Consider the following 23,118-nt stretch of genomic DNA (forward strand, 5'->3'; position numbering starts at 1 on the left):
GAGGTTGTGACGTCCCCTCACAACCAGCTGCTATCAAACTGAAAAACGAATGCTGAAACCTTCTGCCGGTATGTGTGACTTCACTGAACATACCTTGTCATAGTATCTGAGCTGATACTCCAGGATGTCTCCATTAGGCCTGTCTGGCTGAGGCCACGACAGAGTGATGGAGTCCGGGGCCCGGCTCAGCTGGTGCATCATAGGAACGGTACTGGGAACTGTGGGTGACAAGAGACGATACTTGAGCACGTTAAAACAGGAGAGCTGTTAGTTCACAAGTGACAGTGCCCACATGAGGGCAGTGTTACAAAACATGTAGACAGAATTCAGTTGAGCGTAAAAGTGAAGTAGGAGTTTTTATGGTGCACCAGTCAGGATCTAGTTTCACTCAGTGAGCTGGGAGCAGTTAAAGGGAACTTTCTGGCATTCCATTCATTTGATCAATAAGCTCTGAGAGCACTCACAGGAAGATTTTAGATAATGTGAGCTCATTGAACCTCCGAGCCAGTCTTGATCGGTTTCATGGAAAATTGTATAATGGTGTACTTGGTGTGCACAATGCCCCATTCTCCTCTCCTTTGCCCACTCATCTGCTTTCATCTTTCTTTCTCTCCGTCTCTTTGTCTTCCCATCTCTCATTTGTCCCTTTCTTCCTCCACAGTGACCATAATGGGATCTGACAGGATTTTGTAACCTCGAGCAACCTCCCGTTCAGAGAGCAGGAGCAGAAAACATGGAGCAAAGAGACCGAAAGAGAGGGGAGGAGGAGGGGGAGAGAAAACTGACACACACACACACACACACACACACACACACACACACACACACACACACACACACACACACACACACACACACACACACACAATCTACGCAAACGTCATCATCAGAGCGTCTCTTCCTCTTTCATCTCATCTTTTTCATCGTCTCCGTCCTGTTCTCACCTGACTGGCTCGTAGTGAAATTGATGCTTGAGTATCGAACTGGGAAAGGACTCAAAGCTGACACTTCATTCATGGCTTGCACCTGTCAATACCAAGAACACACAGATGTGAATTTCAAAGCCTTTTTCTCCCCATTTATATTTATGACACGCTTCAACGTTTGAGAAACAAAGACAGACACGTGCAGCGTCCACTATGACAGGTCAACAAACGCCAGGAAATGGGGAAATATCTGTCCATTATGAATAAGGAATAAGCGATGCTTTAGTCAAGGTATGCCGAACTAAATATTAAATGTTGGTGTGTATTTACTGATGCGGCACTTATAATAAAATAATAGAGCACAGTGGATTCATCTCATCTGTGGGTCCAGGAAGTGCTTCAAACTTTGAGTGAGATAAGACAAGGAAGAATCTTCCGTTTTTCCACAGCACCTGTATGAGATACGTGACCCTGGTCAGCAGGTTGTTGAGGGTGACCTTGGTTTGTTTCAGGTTGGTCTGGGAGGGGCTGAAGGTGACGCCCTCCCCACACCAAGAGCACAAAGCCGAGTTGGTGAAGGTCGGTGACGGACAGATGCGACACACCACCCCGTACCACACCTCACTTCGGCCTCCCATGTCCACCGGAGGGCGCCACCTCAAGGAAACCCCACCATCGCCGCTCTCATACTCCCAGGTCAGAGAGACAGGAGCAGACGGAGGAGCTGCGGAGAAAGCAGAGATGGGGAGAATGGGAGGAGTTTGACATACATAATGCAAGCGGTGGACTCTAAGATGGAAGCATCTGGTAAAATGTTTAAGATATGAAAGAACCTGCAGGCTGGCAAAGACATTTATGCAATGAAAAGTAATGGAAAGAACTTTATAAAATAGTTTGATGGTGAGGCAATTTCGTATGAACGAGCGTAGGAAAGTTTCATTCTTAACAGGTTTTTCTGTTGGTGCAATTTAAAGATTAAAATAGTCTTTAAAAGCAAAAGGATTTTGTTCCATTGACTGTGTATCTCGGTTCTCACAGTCTGAGCAAATGACAAATGACTCCAATGAGGCCCCTTGAACGCCTCGCAGAGGAGCCAGGCGTAAACAAACAAACAGACAAAGCTCACTTGTGCAGGCAGAAGAGTTGGCATCGCTGGCGGCCCGGTAAAAGCCGCTGCGACATTCACACACACTCGATCCCTCATGGCTGGTTCGGCTGTTGGATGGGCACACAGTGCAGGGAATAGAGCCTGAAATAGACTTAAAGTAGCCCACAGGACAGGCTGTAAGGAGACATGAAGACAGAAGAGAGGTTGTGTTTTATTAACAGCTTGCGGTTATATAAATAAAGTGATCACTGCTCCATTAGCGGTGTTCACTGCTATGAGTTTGCAGGTTTAAACTATGAAATGCTGCAGCTGCTGTTAAAGAAACAAGCTTAAATTTGGGCTCAGATGCACATACCACTATTTTTTTTTTTATATGGTCAGAAAATAACACACTGATAACATTCAAGCCAGTTAAGAATAGCCAGCACTTGGATTTGTCGCTGAAATACATTAATAAAAGTTCAGCTGACCAAATATCTTTTGCGCTCAGACTAGCTTCTTCTGGACCTTTCAGTGATATCACACCGTCTTTCTCAAAGCTCAGTTGTCAGTGCACTGTTGAAGTAGATAATGGAAAGTAATCTGCATGACATTCAAAGCGAAAACTTGGGAAGACCTCAGCAAGCGGACCTTCGGTTAAGATTGCTTTGTCAACTCTGATTGCAAGGTGCAGCTAATACTCACAGGTTCACTGAAAGTGCACGTGTACATCATGTGCGACGTAGTTTAAATTGAACATCTGGCATTATTCAGACAATTCAGATTTTGTTTTATGTAAGGTCTTTGCGATCTGTATTATGTGCAGCTCAGAAGTCACGAATATCAAAAAAACAAACAAAAAAACCCTCTTACTTAATCCCTTTTTATTGCTCCCCTCATTTTGTCCAGAACAAAATCAAACTGCAGTAACTGGTTTGGGGTTAAGCATCAATTTCAGCTTGGCTTGTGGTTCCCATTGGTTCAAAAGTTCATCTGAAAGGCAGCGGTCTCTTGTTTGTTGTTGGCTTAACCCGGAACTATCATTAACTTTTGTTTATAGAGGAAGTGGCCAGCAAACCGACAGTCACATACACACACACAAAGACACACACGAAAGGTCATAGTGAGCGTTTTGAAGGTGGAGGTTGACTTATTTACCTCATCTGCACCACTCTCCTCCTGGACAATAAGCAATATGATGATATTACTTACAGAAGCGTTCGTTTACTTCAGCATAAAGACTGTAAACAGGAGGAGACGGTTTAGCCACAGTCTCATGTGGTAAAAGCAATTAATGATAAATATTTATACACACCATAATTAGGAGTTTGAGTGTGTTGATTTGTGAGCTGTAAGGCTGCTGTAGGGCAGATTTGTCTCACTTTGGACAGAATTGGATGTTTTTATTCTCCTTTTGCAGTATTTATGCTAACCTGGCCTAACCGACTGCTTATATGATTTGTATTTATCGTACAAAGAGCAGCAGAGAGAGTGGTGTCAGCCCTTCTAGCAAGTAAGAGTAGAAAATATTTTCCCTAAGTGTTAAAACACTCCTTTAAAGTTTTTTAACTTGTCTAACTTGTCTGAGTTAATATCGCAACTCAAGCGTGGAAGATCGTTCTTGACCTACCTAACAATAACCTCTGTAATCCCTTCATGGCAGCAGTTTTTGTCTGACGACGGTGGTCTCTTTCAGCAGAGTAATGCACCCAGTATTTGAGGAATATGTAAAGGAGTTCAAGGTGCTGTGTAGCCTGTATCAGTGTGACAGATTCACTTTCACCCTACCGAACTTCAAGGATCTGATGCTAACGTCTGGTGCCTGATACCACACGACACCTTCAGAAGTCTCGTGAAGCCCACGCCTCGATGGATCAGAGCTATTTCAGCAGCACGAGGGAGGCCAACACAATATTAGGATTGTGATTCTAAAGTTGCGGCAGAACTGTGTAAAGATATTTATTAAGTACTAAACAATCCTTCTACAGTACGGTGCCTTATATAATGAGCCACTCCTAATTTCTTTATATTTTCTTAAAAACGAGCCAGATTTTCCTGTAATTTCTGTAAAGTTATCTTGAGCATTAGTTCTCTTTCAAGGTTTTTCTTTGCACGCTGGTTGTTTTTTTTCACTCCAGTCCTTGTACATACCAAGTCATTTTTAGAGGAATATTTTTTTGCTTATTAAGCCACTTAACACCGACCTATGAATCAAGTACAAAAAGGCACCAAAGTCAAGGGATTGACCAGTGTTGTGTCTACACATAAGAGATAATTTCACAAAGAATCTATTTTAAATTGTATCGTTAGGCAATTTGCTCATCCTGGCCTGTCACAAAAGCATAATCCTTTTCCTGTTTCTTTAGACGAATCTTTAAAAATGGCAATGAAAGCACAATTTGTTGGATTAAATAAAGTAGAGCTGCAATGTGTGCGATGTGTCCTCAAAACTTTTGAGTAAACTGGAAAAATAAATGACAAAGTGAGAAGTGACAGGTCTAAAAAACTATCTACAGCAGATAAACAGTAGCTGAAAGTCCTCAATAAATACATAATGAAGAGCTGACACAGGATCTGAGAGATGAATCTGACCCCTGCGATAGAAACAAATTGAAGAATAGAACAAAAATGGTCTCAGTAAAGGGGTGGGTGTTAAGGCCTAATTGCACAAGAACTGAAATTAAGATCAGTGCTAACAGGTCTTATGGAGTGATGAATCAAAATTTGTGATTTTTGGTTCAAATTATCAACATAGAATAGAGACAGGTACAACAACCAGTGTCTGCAGCCATCTCTAAAACGAGGTGGAGGCTCTGTCATGGTCAAAATTGACAGAATTATGAACACAGAAAAATATGATACACCATGTAAAAATGACCTAGTAAGTGTTTCATTGGCAATGACAATGATCCCAAACAAACTAGCACTGTGCAGTAAAAGCATACCTGGATAGAAAAATACACAATGTAATGCTATTAGTCGTGGATTGGCCTCTACATTGACCTTAACATTATTGAAGCACTGTGAGATCATCTTGACAGAGACCAGAACAAAAAGGCAGCCAACATCCAAAGAAGAGCTTTGAATGTCCTTCATGAAGCCCGGAGAACGATTCCTGAAAACTTTCCTAAGAGAGTTTAGGCTGTGTGGTCATACCAATTATTAACTTTCAATGCTTATTTGTTAGAACTGTACAAGCTCTCTTGTTCCCTTATATAACAAATTTCCGTGTATGTTTGGACACATTTCAATAATTCGCTGCACGCATTCCTCATTCTCCAAGCAAAAAATAAAGAAACAAGGGTTTTCTCAAGACTTTAGCACATTACCGTAACAGGACCACTTCATTCCTAGGCAAATATTTCCCTATTAAAACATTTTATTGGCCTTTTTTTAATAAAAAGGCCTACTGTCCTCATATGTATTCAGGAATCATGTGCTGGAATTCATAATCCATTGGAACTGTCAAATCAAGTCACATTCAAGCATAAATTGATTATTTCTCTCGCTCTTTCTCTCTCATACGCACACTAACACGCACGCACGCACACAAACAAATACCATTTGAACCTGCAGGCTGTGTTATATGACAGAAAAATCTGTGAAATCTGCCAGTTGTTAATGTCAACTGACCGCTGAGGTCAAGGTGACTGACACATGACTTCATGCTGCTGCCAGCCTGAGCCTCGAGTGCTCGTACTTATGAGGATTTTGAGTCCACAGCCTCCAGGTTGGTCTGCTGCCATTTTTACACTGCGAGTGTGTGTGGGCATGTGAGTGCCATTAAAGGAGTGTCGGCTAAAGGTTGCATCGTTCAAAATGTGCTCCCTTTGTCTGAAAGCTAAATGTAGAGTATGTGCGTATCCTCAGACAGACAACCTCTTGTATTGTTGAGTGCAAATGGCACACTAAAAACAAAAAAACATGACCCAGCAGTTTCATATGTTTTTGGAGCCTTACAGTACCCTCGGAGTTGGAGAATGAGAGCGAGGGCATCAGTGGGAGCAAACCCCTGACCTCGCTTATATAACCTTGTCAAGAATGCGTAGCATGTCTTAAACTTGACGTGCTAAAAGAGCGCACGGATGCATTTATGCATGCTTGGCGCTGGTGCAGCAGTGTGGGAGGGGAAGATAAGAAGGCACAAAGTGGAAAAAAAAAGTGGAGAATAAACAGATAAAAGGCTTCCTGTGTTCTCACTTGTCTCTGAGAGCGCACCTTGCTTTCAAACAGGTGTGAAGTGAGAAAAAGGAAGGGGGACTAAAATAATGCGAAGACAACAAAGAGAGAAACCAAACTGGGGAAGAAGTGAACATGGAGACGGATGGACTGAGACAGCTGTAGGATGAACAGCAGAATTATGTATATAAGCCTGAGATGATGGGTGACAATGAGGAAATTGAAAGTGGAAAGCAGCAGGAGGGCGACAACAGAGGAATAGAGAGGAATATAACTTCCTCCATCTTTTATGTCCCAGATGCACATTAGCAGACGTGTTCTCCTACAGCACTGACATGAAACATGACTTTGCTACAAAGCCTCTCATCACCAGCGTTATGAGCTCCCTCAACCCCCTCCTCCTCCTCCTTCCCCTCCCCCTCCTCTCCCGCATCCGCCCGATTTGAGCAGCCAATGAACGTGCAGAGCCCTCTGCCCTCTTGCTTGATCTGCATCCCTCTCTCAGTCACCCACCCAGCAATAAAACAGAAAGCGTACCACCATTATAAGCTCAGTCACAGATGCCTTTACATTACAAGTGTGCAAAAGTGCACACAGCAAAGTCCCAGCGAGCCCTGCCAACAAAACAAACGAGCGTCTCTGGCAATGACAGATATAAATATCGCTCGTTTGTTGAGGTGACTGAAAACTGAAAAGATGACACGATTAAGCGTCAGAAAATTAATCTCCGACTACACACACTTTGATAATTTATTTGTTTTTCATCTTTTCGAACCAAAGGTAAGGATTTTCTGCTTAAGTACAGTTAAAACTTTGTGCTTTTGATAGATGGAAATAAGCAATTAGCATTTTGAAAAGGGACCGTTCGCAAACAAACAATAGACGAGCTGAAAATGTGAATACCGATGTGCTTACAGCTTCACCCTAACTTTACACAAAGAAAAAACTGAGGTCTTATTTTTAAATATATAATACCTTTAAGTCTTGCTTCAAAAATCCCTGCCATGTTTTTATCATAATCCAGTGGATTACTAAATGAAGGGCAATGAAATGAAAAGGAGTGATGGGAAGAGGGCAGTGTGTGAAGGTACTGCATATAAACAGGAGCCAACTTTTATATGTCATGTTTTTCTTAATTTGCGGGTCATTTTAAAACAGCAAACCGCTCTGAAAGCAGTCAGGGATGAGATTAAGGTCATAAGGTCAGTTTGTGGCATCATTTATGAAACTAACTCACAACAAACACGACCGGGTGTGTTATTCGTGTGCTATTGCCACAGTGCATTGATGTTTACATGCAAGCGTGTATGTATTTACTGATAGACGGATGGGCGGGCGTATGGGGATAGGGATTAATTTGACAAAGGCTGCATGGAAAGAGAACGAGATTAGGCAAGAAGGATGACTGAAAACTGCATTTATTTTCTAAAGAGATAAAGAGATAAACACAAGCAGAAATAAGAAAGCCACGAGCTGAGTAATTTGATGTTAACATTGTACGTTGGTATGTAGATCACTGACCCAATTTCTGTCTTTTTTTCCTCTTCCTCTCCCTCTTTCATGCACTCATTCCCTCTTTTGGCTCCCAGCATAATCTCTCTCTGTTTCTCTCTCTCTCTCTCGCTCAGACGCACAACAAACGCACGCACACAAACACACAACAGTCACAGATGCGACCACACAACAGACTACATTCGGTAATTTAGTGGATCCTGAAAACAAGACACACACTGAATCGTGTGCTCTAATATTGTCTCTCTTCCTCGTAAGCTCCAGCAGCACTCTACCACACGTGAAAGCAAAATAATCCTTTGTTGGATTTTCACCGCTGATGCAGCGACAAAGAAAATGATTTGAAGACTCCCTCTTACATATCTTGACAAATTACTGCATTAGGCAAATCCTGCATGTTCACAGAAATCTTGGAAGGATTCAGGATTCACCGTCGCTCCCACGGTGAACATCGTGCAGTTTAACGAGGCAACCTTTTGACCTTCACACTCTTTGTCGAGCTGATGTAAACTGATTCAAAAGACAACAGTGTGCACTAAAAATGGATGTTACATAATGCAAATGACCCTAATTGATGGTGGAGCTGTTGGAGCTGCTGGAGCTGCTGGAGCTGTGATATTTACCTAAGACCTTCACACATTAAATTTTCAGCGTGCTGACGTCTTGTTTCCTCTTCCCTGGGCCTGCATCTGCCCCTGTAAGATTTGAGCTCTCAGCCTAATAATCATGACAGCTCAGCACCGTTTCTGACTTAACAGGGATCATTTTATTTCTTTCAAAACATTTTTTTTAGTTATTACTATCCACATTTAGCAATTTGCAGTCATGTTTCTGTCTCTTCTGCTCTGTTTTTGCTGTTTTTTTTAACCATTTCCCAGGAGGCCTTTTCCAGGCTTTTTAGCTGCTAAATGCTCCAATAGGTTTGCCAGACTGCCCCTAAGTGTGTCTACATGCCTGTTTGGTGCCAAGCAGAAAGTGTACAGTGGCTTTTTTACTGAAAAAGGAGAAGTGGCAATGAACTGAACTCTGAAATTTGCTGTGATAACGTTTCATAAAGCTGGAGGATGTGCGGATTCACGTGACAGTTTTTGAGAGCCCGGCATCCCCATTTCACATGAATGTTTAAAAAAATGATTGTAATTTCTCCACCGAACTGCCCTGTGAAATATAATGAACACCATCATAAAGAGTTTTGACTCATGTAGCGATTGATTTGATATGATGTGTATGTATTCAAGCTGATTTATCACCGCTGCATGTCAACACCCTACAGCCCAGTCGATACAGTACGTCATTGATCATTTCACTCAACTGTGTTTCTCTCAGTACTAATAGACTGGAAAATCAATTGAATTCCAGCGCTGCTGATGAGTAGGCTTACTGACGGCTTGATGAAGAAGGGGACACAACTGCAACTGGGAAAATGTAGTCGGTATATTCTATGAGACGATTATCTACTTTGTTATTTGGTGAAGAGTGTCTGTTTGGGACTAAAGCAGACTCAAAATAATGTCACACTTGCACTCGTACGTCCTCCCCTGGCCAAATGTTCTTGTTTCTCACCACAACCTGCCTCGGGGTAGTTGGTGGATGTGTCTGTGCTGAGAGTAAGGGCTCTGGGCAAAAAATCAGGACAAACTGACATGTTGAATATTTCAGGACGTAGTCTCATGCCACATAAAATATCAACATGGCTTCAAGTAAGCTCAAAGCTCCATCTGAGCATCCGCCACAATAATCTTTGTCCTAAACCATCAACAGTCGCTTAAGGGGACTCAAGCAGAAGGTGTGTATCTGAGGATGATGCACATCCAGCAGGGACCAACTCAAGCTGCCTCAAACTACAGAACTGTTTCATGTTTGGCTGAACAGGTGTAACTGTGGCTTATGCTCGGTCATGTTTCTGCCTGTCCTCTCTACGTCTCTGTCTCCCTTGTGGGATGCAAATGTCAAAGGAGAAAAACGTCCTGATGCTGCCTGGCAGAAAAATAAAATAACTTAAACATATGCATCTGTGACTCTGCCACAGATCTCAAGCTGCACCATCAACTTCACAGTCAAACTGACCTGACCTTCTTTTAAAGGATCATCACCAGGAATGAGAGATGCAGTTATAAACAGAGACTTTTAGAAAAAGCTGCAGTCTGCAGCGCAAAGAAAGCACATCAGGACTGAAATCAACCAAGACCAGTACTCATCATCTGCCCTATTCAAAGGCTGTGGCTCCCTACAAGCTCTTCCCCTTTTTCCACAATGAAATTTGACTTGAAGTGCTTTTTTTGACACAGTGGTCAAGATCCAGTGTGTGCAGCGATTGCACACCTGTAAGTGGCCAGAACAGGTCTTCCAATCAAAACATATTTTGCTGCACAAGATTACAACCTTGAAGCAGATAGGAGGCATATTTTTTTTTATAGTTTCTGCCTACAGGCCCAGCCTCTAACCTTTTTGATTGCACCTCATATGAGTGACTAGTGGCACTGTACAAAACTATATCTATACGAAAAAAAACTTTTAAAGGAGTTTTAAAAACTATTCTTTCGTTTTCTTTTGTCCTCTCATTTGAAAAAAAATACCCACTATTTAGTCAGGTGTGTGCAAATTTTTGCGTTACTATTAAACAGCCTTGATGTTTAATTTAAACAAGAACAAAATGTACAAGTTGTTAGAGTTAAGGAAGTTCATGCTCCAGTTTCCAAAGAGAACAAGGATCGGCTACTGTTAATAATCGTTGACGGCTGCATTGGCAGTTAACCATCTGCCTCTTTTCTCGACGTTCCCAGGGAGGCAGAGAGGACAACAATGCCAATCCACATCATTAGTCAGTGAAGTGACCAACAAAACATAATCATTAAAAAAAGAAAGGAAAGAAAGAAAGCCGCAACGTGTTTGATCAGTCAGAGACAGTCACTGGAAAAGTCTTCGCTCCGGCAGCCGAGCAGCTTCGAGGAGTGATTTGTCAGTAGTTATCAATCAAACAGAGACAAACGCAAGTGGCAGGTCGGGTGCAGATGTAAAGCAAAAAGAGCATGAACACATTTCACAGCTGACTTGACAGGACTGGAGGATTAATTGCGCTGCCATTAGTTAGACTTGAGGAATTACAGCCGTTGAAATTCCTGTGAGAATACAGTTTTTTGACTGTAATCCTCAGACGTATGTGGACGGGGTGAGCATCGGCGTCCCGGCAAGATACGCTTGTGTGTACTCACACATTCGCACAAAGACAGTCGCACAGCCCTGCCGTCACGCCCTTGGTACTTTTTTGCCTGCTCAGCTCTTTAAAGTCATTAACTTGCATCCTCCTATCTTTCATTCTCCTTCCACGTCTCCCTATTTTCCCTCCACTCTCTCTCTCCCCCTGCGGTTTCTGTCACTTGTTCACAGACGAGTGGCCATTACATCGCTATGACCTAAATGTGTCACAGTTCTCTCTCTATGACTCTCTCCCTCTCTCCCTCCTCTTGCTCTCTCCCTGCATCCCTTCGTGTCCGTCTGGACATCTATCAAATTTTTCCCCACTTCTTGCCCCTACTATTTACACCCACTTTTAAAAGCGCAACACTTTTTGACCAGTTTTGCAAATGCTGACCTCAGTATTATCGGCCTGCCTCTCCTTTGTCTCTCTGCCTCTCCACTGAAAGTCACTGGAAGAGTAAACAGTCAATATAGCACCTCTGATTTAACAGTTTCTCTGTATTTGTCCTTAAAAGTCCTGATGCAGTTGTTAAATCCCTCCAGATGCATTGCTTGGATTGTCTCGTCCTTCTTCGTCTCATCTTATCCTGACCTGACCTGTCTGCCCTCATCTCCTTCTGGTCTCTACATCAAGCACAGCAGAGTATCGGGGTGACAGCAGCTCCATTCAGTATTGATCCAGATGCTTATCTCAACAAATATCACAAAAAAAGAAAGAAAAAGAAAAGAGAGCTGGCAGGAAATCAAGCCTGGAGCTTAAGTTTTATACGTTTAGAACCAAAGCATTGCAACAGCAGTTTGTGGGTTTATCAGATGTTTCGAGCAAGATTTTTTCTTCAACAGCCACAGTGACCTCCTGGAGTCCTGCCAGGCAGCCAGCTTTGAATAAGCGCATTACCCAAAACACCACACGATTACTTTAATAGATCATGTTTGTCCCATTCAAGCAACTAAGAGAATATATGAAAAAATAAAAGAATATCTGCGATTTTGACCTTTTTTAAAATCTGTCTCTCACAGCTCTGTGACATTTATAAAAGCATATGTCTAAGCTTTGCATCAAAGAAGCATTGATTTCTTTAGTGTCCGTCAACCTGAACAGTGTCCACCGGACTCACCCAGACAGGCAGATCCATTGAGGTTCGGCTCATAACCTTCATCACAGACGCATCCACCGACGGGCACCATCCACTCTCCTTCAGCATTGCAGTGCATGCGAGGGGGCGTGTCTCCTTGTGCCTTACTGTGAGGGACACACGTCCCAGTCACAGGCACTAAAGCAGTTGGCTCGGCACCCGAGGGAGTCGGTGGATACGAAGCTAGGTAGAGGCTCGTGGCTGGACAGCGGCGGTAGAAGATAGACACCCCCATGAGGGAAACGCAAGCTCCGCTGTCGACGACGGCCAAGACAAATCTAAGAAGAAGGGGGTCAGAGAGCATTCATAAGGTTTAGTGATGCTTTTAAATCGTGAGAAACAAAGTGTCGTACAGAAATGATTACCCTTTGCGTGTGAGGGGAGCAAAGCTGCGTGTCTTAATGTTGATACGGCTGTATCTGTTGGGCTGATACTGGTGAGGTGAGCTGGGCTCCACCTTGGAAAAACTCTTATCGGCTGCGATGGTGTCGATCTTTACCCAGCCCTCCCTGGTATCCCTCTCCCCGCTCGATGGCTGGAGAAAACACAAATTAGACAGGAGACCAAGAAAAAAAGGATAATTATTGGTCAGGAGGAAACAAAATAGCTTAAAGAGAGTGTGGCTGACATCAAGTAAACAAGGGGGAAATTATGGAGGCACTGGTTTACATATAAATATGGTCTGGAAACACATGGTAAGATTAAAGATAAGCTCAGATCGTGCTTTTTTAGTCGCAGGCATATGCATACTATGAAGTAGTTTAGTATGCAGTGTAATCACTGACTTAAGATCTGTGCAGGTCCCAGTGGGGATTCGTGCTGAAGTCCCTGCAAAGACTTTCATCTCTGCACTGCTTCCTGCTCTTCTAAAGCCCTCCTCTGATTCCTCATCAGGCTTTGATTTGCATTTTTAAAAAGCATTTGACTTCCCCAAGGAGAAACGCATTCATCTATACAAACAGAGAATCCCTCCCACTGATGTCTCCTGATGTAGTTCAGGCAATTCACAGACTCAGTAGCTCGAAAAGCAGCAGAGGAAAAGCACTAAATTAAACAACACCAACAACGCTAAGTGCTTAAATAAATAAATAAATCATATGGGAAGTGTCAGTCTTCACTGACAACACATGGGGTTCAGAGATTTTTCCGCACTCCGTAGAAAACGTTCATTGTATGTGTTAAGGATGTAATTAGTGGGGCTGAAGTGACATTTATGGAGACCACAGTGACACTAGATTGTGCTTCGCACCAGTGTAGTCTGAGGATGGTGTCACCTTTTCTTCACCAATCAGTGATTATACAATTGCTCAGTACCATGGGACATGATAGGATTCATTGTTTTGATGGAGCATTAGGGGAATAACAATCAATCACCAACACAGCTCGAGTTTAATGACTCCGTCTGCAGGTGGCCTTGCAGCAAGCGGTGACAAAAAGTCAGGATTTAACACTTGTTCAAATCAACTGTGGCCATATGAGACTCAATTAGAGATTAGTTACTCAACTTTTTATATTTCCAGTTGATGTGTTTGTGTAGTTCTTGGAGGATGCTGAGCAGCAAAACCAAACCAAAACAAACAACAGGATATCTCAGTGCAGTCTGCAGCCCAGCATGTTAGGATTAGTGCACGCAAACTGTGACGTGACTGCCTTGCAACAAGCTTTGTAAACCCACTATTACATTTGTATAAAACTGCTAAGTGCTAGAGTAAAAACTAGATAAAGTGGTGAAAGAGTTTCAAGTGGGAAATCTGTGATTAGGAAGACTTAACAGGCTGTTTATCGTCCTAATCTGTCATTGTTAGTCTATTATATGTGGTTTACTTATTTAGAGATACAGTATGTTTATTGAATGTAACGTAAAAGTCTTGATAGTTTCTATCTAATGTATCAATGTATATTTCATCTGGATGAAATATGCAAAAGAATAAAGTTAGAATAAACAACACTGATGGAGTCAGTGAAAAACATCCATCTATCCATCCATTCGCTCATGATTGTGGAGGAATTTTGCCCCATTATTCTTTACAACATTACTTCAGTTTATTAAGATTTGCAGGCAGCTCTGTTCAGGTCCCTCCACAGCATTTCAGACCTGGACTTTGACTTGGCCATTACGACACTTTGATTCTTTTCACTTTCAGCCATTCTGTTGTAGATTTGCTGCTGTGCTTGAGATCTCTGTTCTGCTGCATAACACAGTTTGGGCTAAGCTACATCTGTCTTACATTTGATTCTCAAACTATTTGCTATACAAAGAAATTAATGTTCGACTTAATGGCCGCAAGGTACCCAGGCCTTTTGGCCATAAAACAAGCCCAAATCATCACCCCTCCTCCACCATGCTTGACAGCTGCCCTATTCAAAGGATGTGACAAGACAGAAGTCTTGCGGTTTATTCACATGTAACTTTGCAGACCTGAGCCGAGCTTAGACAAGAGCCTTTTCTCCTGGGAATCCTTCTAAACAAGCCAGTATTCTGTCTTTTTCTTGATCAAATGTCATGAACTTTAACTAGCTGAGGCCTGTAGATTCAGAGATGTAGTTCTTGGGTTTTTGCCATTTCTCTGAGCATTGCATGGTCTGACCTCGAACTTGCTGGAACATCCACTCCTGAGAAGATTGCGACGTTATCTTAGCACACACCTGAATGCTCTAGAGCAGTAAACTGCCAAAACATCTGTTTTTATTGAGCTGCTCGCACTTGTTGTTGAGCAATTAATCAAATACATTTGACTTGCAGCCTTGCTGCAACTCTTACGTCTTCTGGGTGCACTGTTTCTACAGGACTACACAGAGTCACATGAAAACTTTCTTTTTCATGTGACCATCAAACCCCAACCTGAAATCTTTAATTACCAGTCATAAAACACAAAAGCCTCAATAAATACTCACTGTTGTTACAGTTGCCATATTTAGTCTGTTTAATACTACATATGTAATTTATTTAACACTACAATTTGGCTTTTTTTTTTTTAACATTACTTACAGGTGGATTATTTTCAATCGAAGCTTAGTTTTATTAAAAATGTCTAGGTTAGAGTCCATCACTTGGGTTGCTGCTAGTTTCTTTTTTTTTCCAAGATCAGATGAGTTTGTTTATATCCAGATGTTAGAAGAGTGTTTCTAGAAATACTGCCAGAACTGGGTGAGTGTTTGCTGCCAAATTAATTGTTGGGCTTGTGAGGATGTTAAGCCCTGTGACCTGAATTTAGGCTAATGCACGAGTGGCACAAGCTTAGGCAACAAAATTTCAAAACATGCCCATCAGAGGAGAAACCTTTCTTCATCTTTTTGTCATTTTTGAGCCCCGTGCAGTAGAGACAGACAGGAAACACAGCAGGAGACAGCCGTGACATGACATGCAGTCCTACCAGCTAGCTAGAAGTCAAACATGTGCTGCTAAGGACATTTTAGCCCATGTGGTGCACATGCTTTGAATTTAGCCATCAGATTAGCTTTTCTTTTAGAACTTTTCTTTTGCTAGGTTCTGGAGCTAACCACAAACACTTTAAGGGCCCTTTTCCAACTCCAGATTATTATTCTTGAACTCTGATAATGTAGCTTTGCATTGTTCACATTTCAAAATAATTATATTTATCATATCCTGGATCTTAGTGCAGCCTATCAGTCCATCCTCTGTCTGAAACAATCAGTTTTTAGCGCTTCTCCTTTTAAGCCAACTTTCTTCTGATTGGCTATCCCTCACAATTAAACTAAGTCCAGCACTGCCAAAACAAATACCAGTAAGGACACTTTTAAGCTATAAACGCAGGATATTTAGGGGAGAGGAGTGTCTCATGATTTATGAAATGAAACATCATCAATTTGCAAATTCTGAATATTTTAAAGACCACTGTGATTTTCAAAGAGTTAACACAAGAAAATGCACCTTTGAGGTTTTCATGTATTTTGAAACTCAGTTTTTTTGAAGACCTGAGATGAAAATGTGCCCATCTCTAAAGCGCCTCGGGTGAATTTCTGTTGTTTAAATGTGCTATAGGCTATAAATAAATGTGACAGTCAACACAAAAAAAAATGTTCATACTTTTTTCATAGTGCATGTATAAATAAATAATTTATTTAACACAACACACAGTGTGCTACATACTGAACTCATGGGAAAGAAACGAAGTACCGATGCTTTCACGCGAGTATCAATCCAGGGACATTTGGCTCGATCTGCCAACTTCTAGTAAAAACTTCCTGAAGCTAAACACTCAGAGCAGCCTGAAGCTGAGCTTTTGGCTCCCATATGATTGAAGCTGCCCATGTTTAATATGAGTAGCCACCACTGTAAAACTATTTGACAGAAAATTAACAACAGTATAATACATCATCTTTAGAATCAAATGCATCATCGCAGCTCATCCAGTGTGTCACCTTACCTCAGCTACCCAAGTCCTCTCCAGCTCCCTCTGGGAGTCGGCCTGCTTGTAGTATAGAGTGAGTGTCTCCCTGCAGGCGGGCGACGGTGAACGCAGGCTCGCGCAGTCTCGCACAGAAAAACGCAACGTGACGAACACCCGTGGAGCCGAGTGGCGGTACAGGAAAGGAGTAGCCAACCAGTTGTCCTGCTGACGGGGATTTTGGTTGATATTGCAGACTTCAAAGGTTCGTATGAGCTTCCCTCGGTCATCCAGGACGCTGACCTCATCCCACTGGAAGACAGAAACAATATTATGAGCTTGTGTAAACTGACCTCAGCAAAACAGAAATAAAACTATAAGCACAGGGCTCCAGAATAGGCCTGTATAAACTGTTAAAACGCCGGTATGTTTATGACTTTTCCACAGCCATGAATCTTACTCATGACTTAGAAGGCGGTTTACATTTTACAAGGTAAATATTGAACATATTGCTGCTGTTGCTGACATCAGCCTTGTCCTTCACTGGGTGTTCTCTATGGAGGCTACTTGAGATAAGTCTGATAGAGCAGTTGTTTTTTTGTTTTTTGTTTTTGCTGTAATATGACAGGAAAAGCTTTTGTTCCCTGTCCTTACTGATCTAGGTCGTCTCTATAGTGCTGCAGAGTAGGCTCTCTAATTACTTAATCAATGATTAAAAGAACAGTAATTTAATTAAACAGCTCCAGCCTTTCATTTAGAGCAACATGTTTCAGGTGGTGAAGACAAAACTGTGTTAACAGGGACGGTTCAGCTCTCACTGTGGTGAAGCCTTTGAGACTTTAGTGTTTTGGTGATTTTTGCCTGTTTGTGGTGCTTAAAAGTGACATTTAACAAGACTGATGCACAGCAGCACTTTTACCTAAATGCTTACATTGGCATACTAGCTAGCTATTATTTGGTACTTATTCTAGCATGGTAGCATGATGACATTACACAGAAAAGCTATCATTAACTGACATATTCAACTGCACCGTCTTTTTAATGTTTTTTTGTTTGTTTTTTTTTGCATTTTTAATGTCTCTACACTGAAGTATTTTTGGAAATTGTGCTGTATACATGGTTTTAAATGTTGCAGAACCTGATTGTGACCTGACAACAAGGGATCTACATAGTTATTATTGATGAAAATTGCATTACGGATTCTTGCAACAAATTTAAATGTTATAGTCTTGTCCTCATGAGTGAAAACTAAACATGCTTAAAGTTGCTGAAATAAACATAATATATACAAGAACTGGGATTGTATGTGAAGATCAGATTGGTCCACCTATTGAGGATAGATGCAGACATATATATATGCTCATTATATATGATCATTATAGTAAGGTTTATCAAATGTGATAATAATTAATGCATGTAATGAACCTGTCTCCAAACACTCATGGTCAGGACTTGGACTGATTACATTCACTCTCAGATTGGCGAAGGTTTGGAAGTAATTCTGACCTAATTTATAAACGCAGACAGATTCCCAACATGTTGCATTCAGTCCGGGTTAGACTGCACCAGTTGTATTCTGGTTATATTCCTATATCAAAGCAAGTGTGCAAAGTGTGATTTTGCAGTTTTGCAGCATCTGCGTCTCTGTTTGTGGAGGAATTTCTAAATTTCTGTTTCAGATCTGTGAGGTTCTGATTCGACTTGTGTATGTACACAATACAAGTCACAGTTCATCGATGTCATATCACAAACAAACTGCATGTAACTGCCAACTTGACTCCATTCTGTTGCAAACTGATAGCAGACCTTTTTTAATCACCTTCTTGACACACCAAAGTCACTCTGAAGATGACCTGGTCCCCATCTTCAAAGCAACCAAATGTATTAAGGTCGTAATTTTATCGTCACAGTTGTTGTACTTCTGGTCTTCAGCCACTGTTTTCCCTGGTGTGACTGCAGCATTAACCAATCATTTCAGCTGTGAAGTTTTGGGGAGTATGGATTTCTGTACTTTCATTCACCCAAACTTTGTTGAGATATTGGACTGAAGCGATGACCGTCATCCTTCATGTTAAAAAAAAGGATAATCAATGTATGGTTTCAAAAAGTCTGCACTGATTATATTTGTTAATCAACAGAAGATAATGTCAGTGGACCATTTCCTTAGTACAAAGTACGAAATACAGAGCAACAAGGACGCCTGTGAAAAGACATATTGATGCTAGAATTTCTTCGACGCTCAGCTGAAAAATAAATTCTATTTGCAGCTGTTGCTCCGAGGTGGAGGCCGAATTATCAGAGACACATCTGAAAGAGATAAACTTTTTTTTCATGCCTTGACATATCTAAAGGAAAGAAAGAAAGAAGTTCACGGGCGATGCTGGCACTTTGCAATTTTAATATGTTACAGTAGTATAATGCTGTATTATAATAACAATTAATGCGTATTATACAGTGACATGTGCTTGTTTTTTTTCTCTTGCACTAGTTTTGGCATTTGCATGTGCGCCATTGTTCACATGTGACAGGTGGCAGACACTTGTGTGCCTGACTTAGGGCAGCTGTTGTGCAATAAAATCAGCAGATTTTGTTGCATTTTTCGGGAAGATGAATCCACGGTAGATGCGCAAATGGATGTGAGTAAAAGAGAGTCGCACATGGAGAAAATGGAGCAGCCCGGAGACAAGGCTCTGGATGAGACTTTGTAAGATGAGACAAAATGTTAATGTAGTCGCAGGGTTTAGTTTCACCAATTATACAGTGCGTTGCGTTGAAGGATGAAAAGGATCTGCTTTAAGCCTGTGTAGCCCTGAGTGACAAGCAGGGTCTTTTCTGTTGTAACACAGAGGAATTATGTATTAGGCCTCATCATCATTATTATCCCTATGACAATGGCAAGAGGACAAAAGGTCCTGACACCCTATCAGGGTGTATTTAGAGTGTGTGAATCACTGTTTGTGCATGTTAGTGTATCTCTGCATGCTCATGTCTCTTTCTCTGTGTGGCTCTGACAGCCAGTGTGAACAGAAATCTACTGAGCATCGCACCATGAGAGAATGCATTCATATTTGGTCCAGCTGAAATAATGATAAGATCAGTGAGGCGATAGAAAGAGCCGGAGTCGCTGTCAGTCTAATGGAGTGAAAGGGCAGTTTTCTCTCTCTCAGGCTTTGGTTCACTCTGTCAGACCAGTGTATGAGGGAAAACGGACGAAAGAGTTGGATCACACCGAGCTCATGGTGGGATGCAGGGATGCGGATGGTAGAGGGAGAAATGTGGGAAAAATAGCAAACAGAAAGAGTGTATGAGCATTTTTTGTGACACGCGGCGGTGGGTGCGGTAAAAGCTATGCTGAGTATGTGGCCAGGCAGGGACTTTTAGGTGGAAAGAGAAGCCGCCGTTGTTCGTGTGTGGCATCGCGTGCAGCTCGCTTCTGTACCTTTGTGAAAAAAACACAGCTTTCATTTGTTTTCTGACCCTACACCCCCACCTCACTCCCCCTTTGTCTCCTGCCCCCTTCCCTATTTTTCCACATCTTGTTTTCTTCCTCTCTTATAAAGGAAGAAAGAAAAAGAGGAGGAAAAAAAACGGGCCAGATTGGGGAGTAGGGGGCGGATGAATCGTTATAGGGACGACTCATCTTTGTGATTTAATTTGAACCGAAATGCCAGAGAGCCACGCAACCTCTGCAGTGACAGAGGACAGGGAGGGGCAGGGCCTCGGACACAACCGTGGACACACAGACACAGATACACGCAAGCAGAGAAAGGCACATGCGCATATTTATACACAAAAACGAAGAGCGGGGAGTGAAAATAACAGGAGGGTGGAAAAAAATAAAAAGGAAAGTCTGCAGTGAGACTAGAAGTCTCTGCTGGTTTGACACTGAAGAAAAATAAGGGCCAGAGTGGAGACTGACTTGGGGGATAAAAAGAAAAAAAATGAGGCAAAGACCCAGTGGCTCTGTGGCTGTGAAGGGCAAAGGGAGAAAAAATTAAAAGAGGGAGGAAAAACAGGCAGAGATGAAGATGCTTGTCAGTACATTGTAAAAATGGGAAAGAAAGAAAGGAAGAAAGAAAGCGCAGGAAGAGAGAAAACACATTAAAGAATATCCACAGACCCTAAAGCAAAAGTAGAGATGGGGTGTGTGGAAGGGGTTAAAAAAGAAAACACACACACACACAAAGACACACACACAACCTCTCTCGCTCTATCCCCCTTTCTTGGTCTGTCTTTCTACTTCTCTCAGCTTGATGCCCCGGGTCAAATAACCATATCTCCATCTCAGAAGCACTTCTCATCCAGGGACTATAAAGGGAAAAAAAACTCATGCAAATGCTTGACTTGCTCATGCACACACACACGCACATTCAAACACAATTGGATGCTCTCCTATTAGCAGCTGCCATCATGGTTCACAAGTTCCTAACACACATGAAGCCCTAATTATTCAAACATCATGTACAATTAGGCTCTGACACTGGAGGCCAGGCGAGGGTGGTAATGTATTCCTGCCAGATGTTGGTTAGTAGCTATTAGACTCCATCCTGACAATAGCTGGTCACAAGAGTCAACTCAGTTTTGTTTTGTTTGTTTGTTTGTTTTTTTGCCAAAAGTAACAAATAAATGTTTAGCATTCAGCCTGTTGTGGTTGAACAGGTGATGTCCATTTCAAACGGAGTCTAATAGATGCATCATTGTAGTGTTTCAGTAGGAAGGGTGTAACTACGAGCCGTATTAGAACTGAGATGCAATCACAAAGAAATGAATGAATTTAACAATCGGATTGGCCCCCAGGAGTTGACCCTCGCACAGTCACGCAAGTGACCTCCTCCTTCCTCCCCCAAACCTCCATACACACACACACATATATTTACACAGCTCAAGGCAAAGCAACAACCTTGAATACAAATCAACTCAAAAGGGAGATGGGAGATCTACGGCTCAATCTGAGAAGTTTAATTATGAATGACGACACACACACACACACACACACACACACACACACACACACACACACACACACACACACACACACAGTGGAGTAGAACAACAGATAAAAAGAATTGGGGGAGCATTTAGACCTTCAAGGTTATCTTAAAGGAAAGGTGAGTTCCTGCCCCGTCTAAGACTGTGTTCAGCGCACTTGAGGCATTACCAGTGACATATGCCAGCCATTCAGGAAGATAATAATCCTTACCTCAAGCCATAACTAAACATAAAGCATTTATAACCTAATTCTTAATAATCTTTGATCTGCGACTTCTGTAAACTCCAAGTGCTGTTGTGGAGGCCTGCTGCACATCTCAGTCACTCTAATCTCTCCACTATTCAAAAAGTCCCAGAAAGCCCCATCCATGCTTGATTTTTATGTGTGAAAGTGAAAAGATGGTGGGGAGTGGATTACATTCATCAACAGATGTTGATAACCAAACAAACTGATCATTCATGAAGGCAGTCGTCTGCATATGTTTGTTGTTCTGGTCTTAAAGTGTTTTATTAACTGAATGTACAGTAGCTCAAACCTAATATACTGAATAACAAGGCACAGGTGATAGAAGGACACAGGTGGAAACAATCCACGGTGAATGCATGATGAGGTTGGGGAATAAAAGCCCAAAGGCATGAACGGAACAGGAAGTAAAACTAGAGCAAGACTCTGGAGAAAACTCACCTTCGAGGCACAAAAGAAAGAAATGAACGATAAGTGGCTAACACTGAAACATGAAAGGTAACATTAATATGTGATGACAGACCAGAGAAACTGGAAGAACCACAAAACCAGCCAGCGTAACAAACCAAAACACAACACAGACAAAACAAAACCACGACATGTCTACAGATCTGACATTTCCAATATCTTCAATCTGTTCAACCTCACCCAAAAGACTTTTATCTGAGTTTAGTGACTGGCATCTAATGAATTTTGAAAATCAATCAAGATTTTCTTGTTGTTCAATGAACATCCTTGGCTTTCCATTATTTTCTAACCCGCATGTGCCGAGCAATAAATCCAGAGTGTAAACAGCAAATCGATCAGTATTAAAACGAATATCAGTTGCAGTCCTGTACCATTTATCACCATTATCGATTTAATGTCTAAACTTTACCACCAGCTGCCTGACAGAATGATGAAAAACGTTATAAAACTAAATGTATTATTTCATAGCATCCTGTTTTAAGCCCTCATTAGCATTACAGCACAAGGCCCGACTAACAATGCGATTATAACCCGACACTTCAAACATCAGCATGTGCGACACGTGTATAACACATTCTACAGATGGCTTTAATGCTGCAACAGCTGGAAAACGCATTGACACTCAGCTCCCTGCTTACCCCCGTATCTGGATAGGTGATCCAGCCCAGCTCTGAGGTAGACTCTGTTGTGTCCAGCAGCATCACTGTGGGACGAAGAAGCAGAGACAAAGATAAGGTTAGAAAAAACAGACAGGAAACAGTTGCGTATGCTTTCATTTTAACGCAAAGAAAACAGGCAGACGTGTGCGCGAGCTTTCAGTTTAAACTTTGATTTCAGCTCAAGAATTTAACTGAGAAACGGAGTCGGTGCTATAAAAGCTAAGTGACTGTTAAACAGAATTTGTAATCATGAGATATTCTCTGAAGGACTGAAAACCAAATAGTGTGTGAGGCTGTGAGGCCATAAAAACATATAAAACACGGATTTGCTCCAGTGAAACTGAAGCAGAAAAGCACTTTGCAGAGTATCC

General features: G+C 41.8%; 1 protein-coding gene across 1 annotated transcript in view; it reads right to left on the reverse strand.

Moving 5' to 3' along the window:
- Positions 1 to 23,118, reverse strand: part of ephb6 (eph receptor B6) — a 42,809-nt gene that overhangs the window by 9,106 nt on the left and 10,585 nt on the right. The window contains exons 2-9 of the mRNA XM_086311501.1: positions 22,727 to 22,791; positions 16,427 to 16,699; positions 12,404 to 12,573; positions 12,021 to 12,316; positions 2,053 to 2,208; positions 1,379 to 1,650; positions 945 to 1,026; positions 94 to 218 (exon numbers count right to left, since the gene is read on the reverse strand). Coding sequence (XP_086167627.1) covers positions 94 to 218; positions 945 to 1,026; positions 1,379 to 1,650; positions 2,053 to 2,208; positions 12,021 to 12,316; positions 12,404 to 12,573; positions 16,427 to 16,699; positions 22,727 to 22,791 — 1,439 coding nt within the window. The remainder of the gene's footprint in view (positions 1 to 93; positions 219 to 944; positions 1,027 to 1,378; positions 1,651 to 2,052; positions 2,209 to 12,020; positions 12,317 to 12,403; positions 12,574 to 16,426; positions 16,700 to 22,726; positions 22,792 to 23,118) is intronic.

Source organism: Aulonocara sp. 'chitande type north' Nkhata Bay, linkage group LG11 (assembly GCF_057382095.1).
Source record: "Aulonocara sp. 'chitande type north' Nkhata Bay isolate Kocher_YH1m ecotype deep benthic linkage group LG11, A_spYH_male_GT1.1, whole genome shotgun sequence".
NCBI lineage: Eukaryota > Metazoa > Chordata > Actinopteri > Cichliformes > Cichlidae > Aulonocara > Aulonocara sp. 'chitande type north' Nkhata Bay.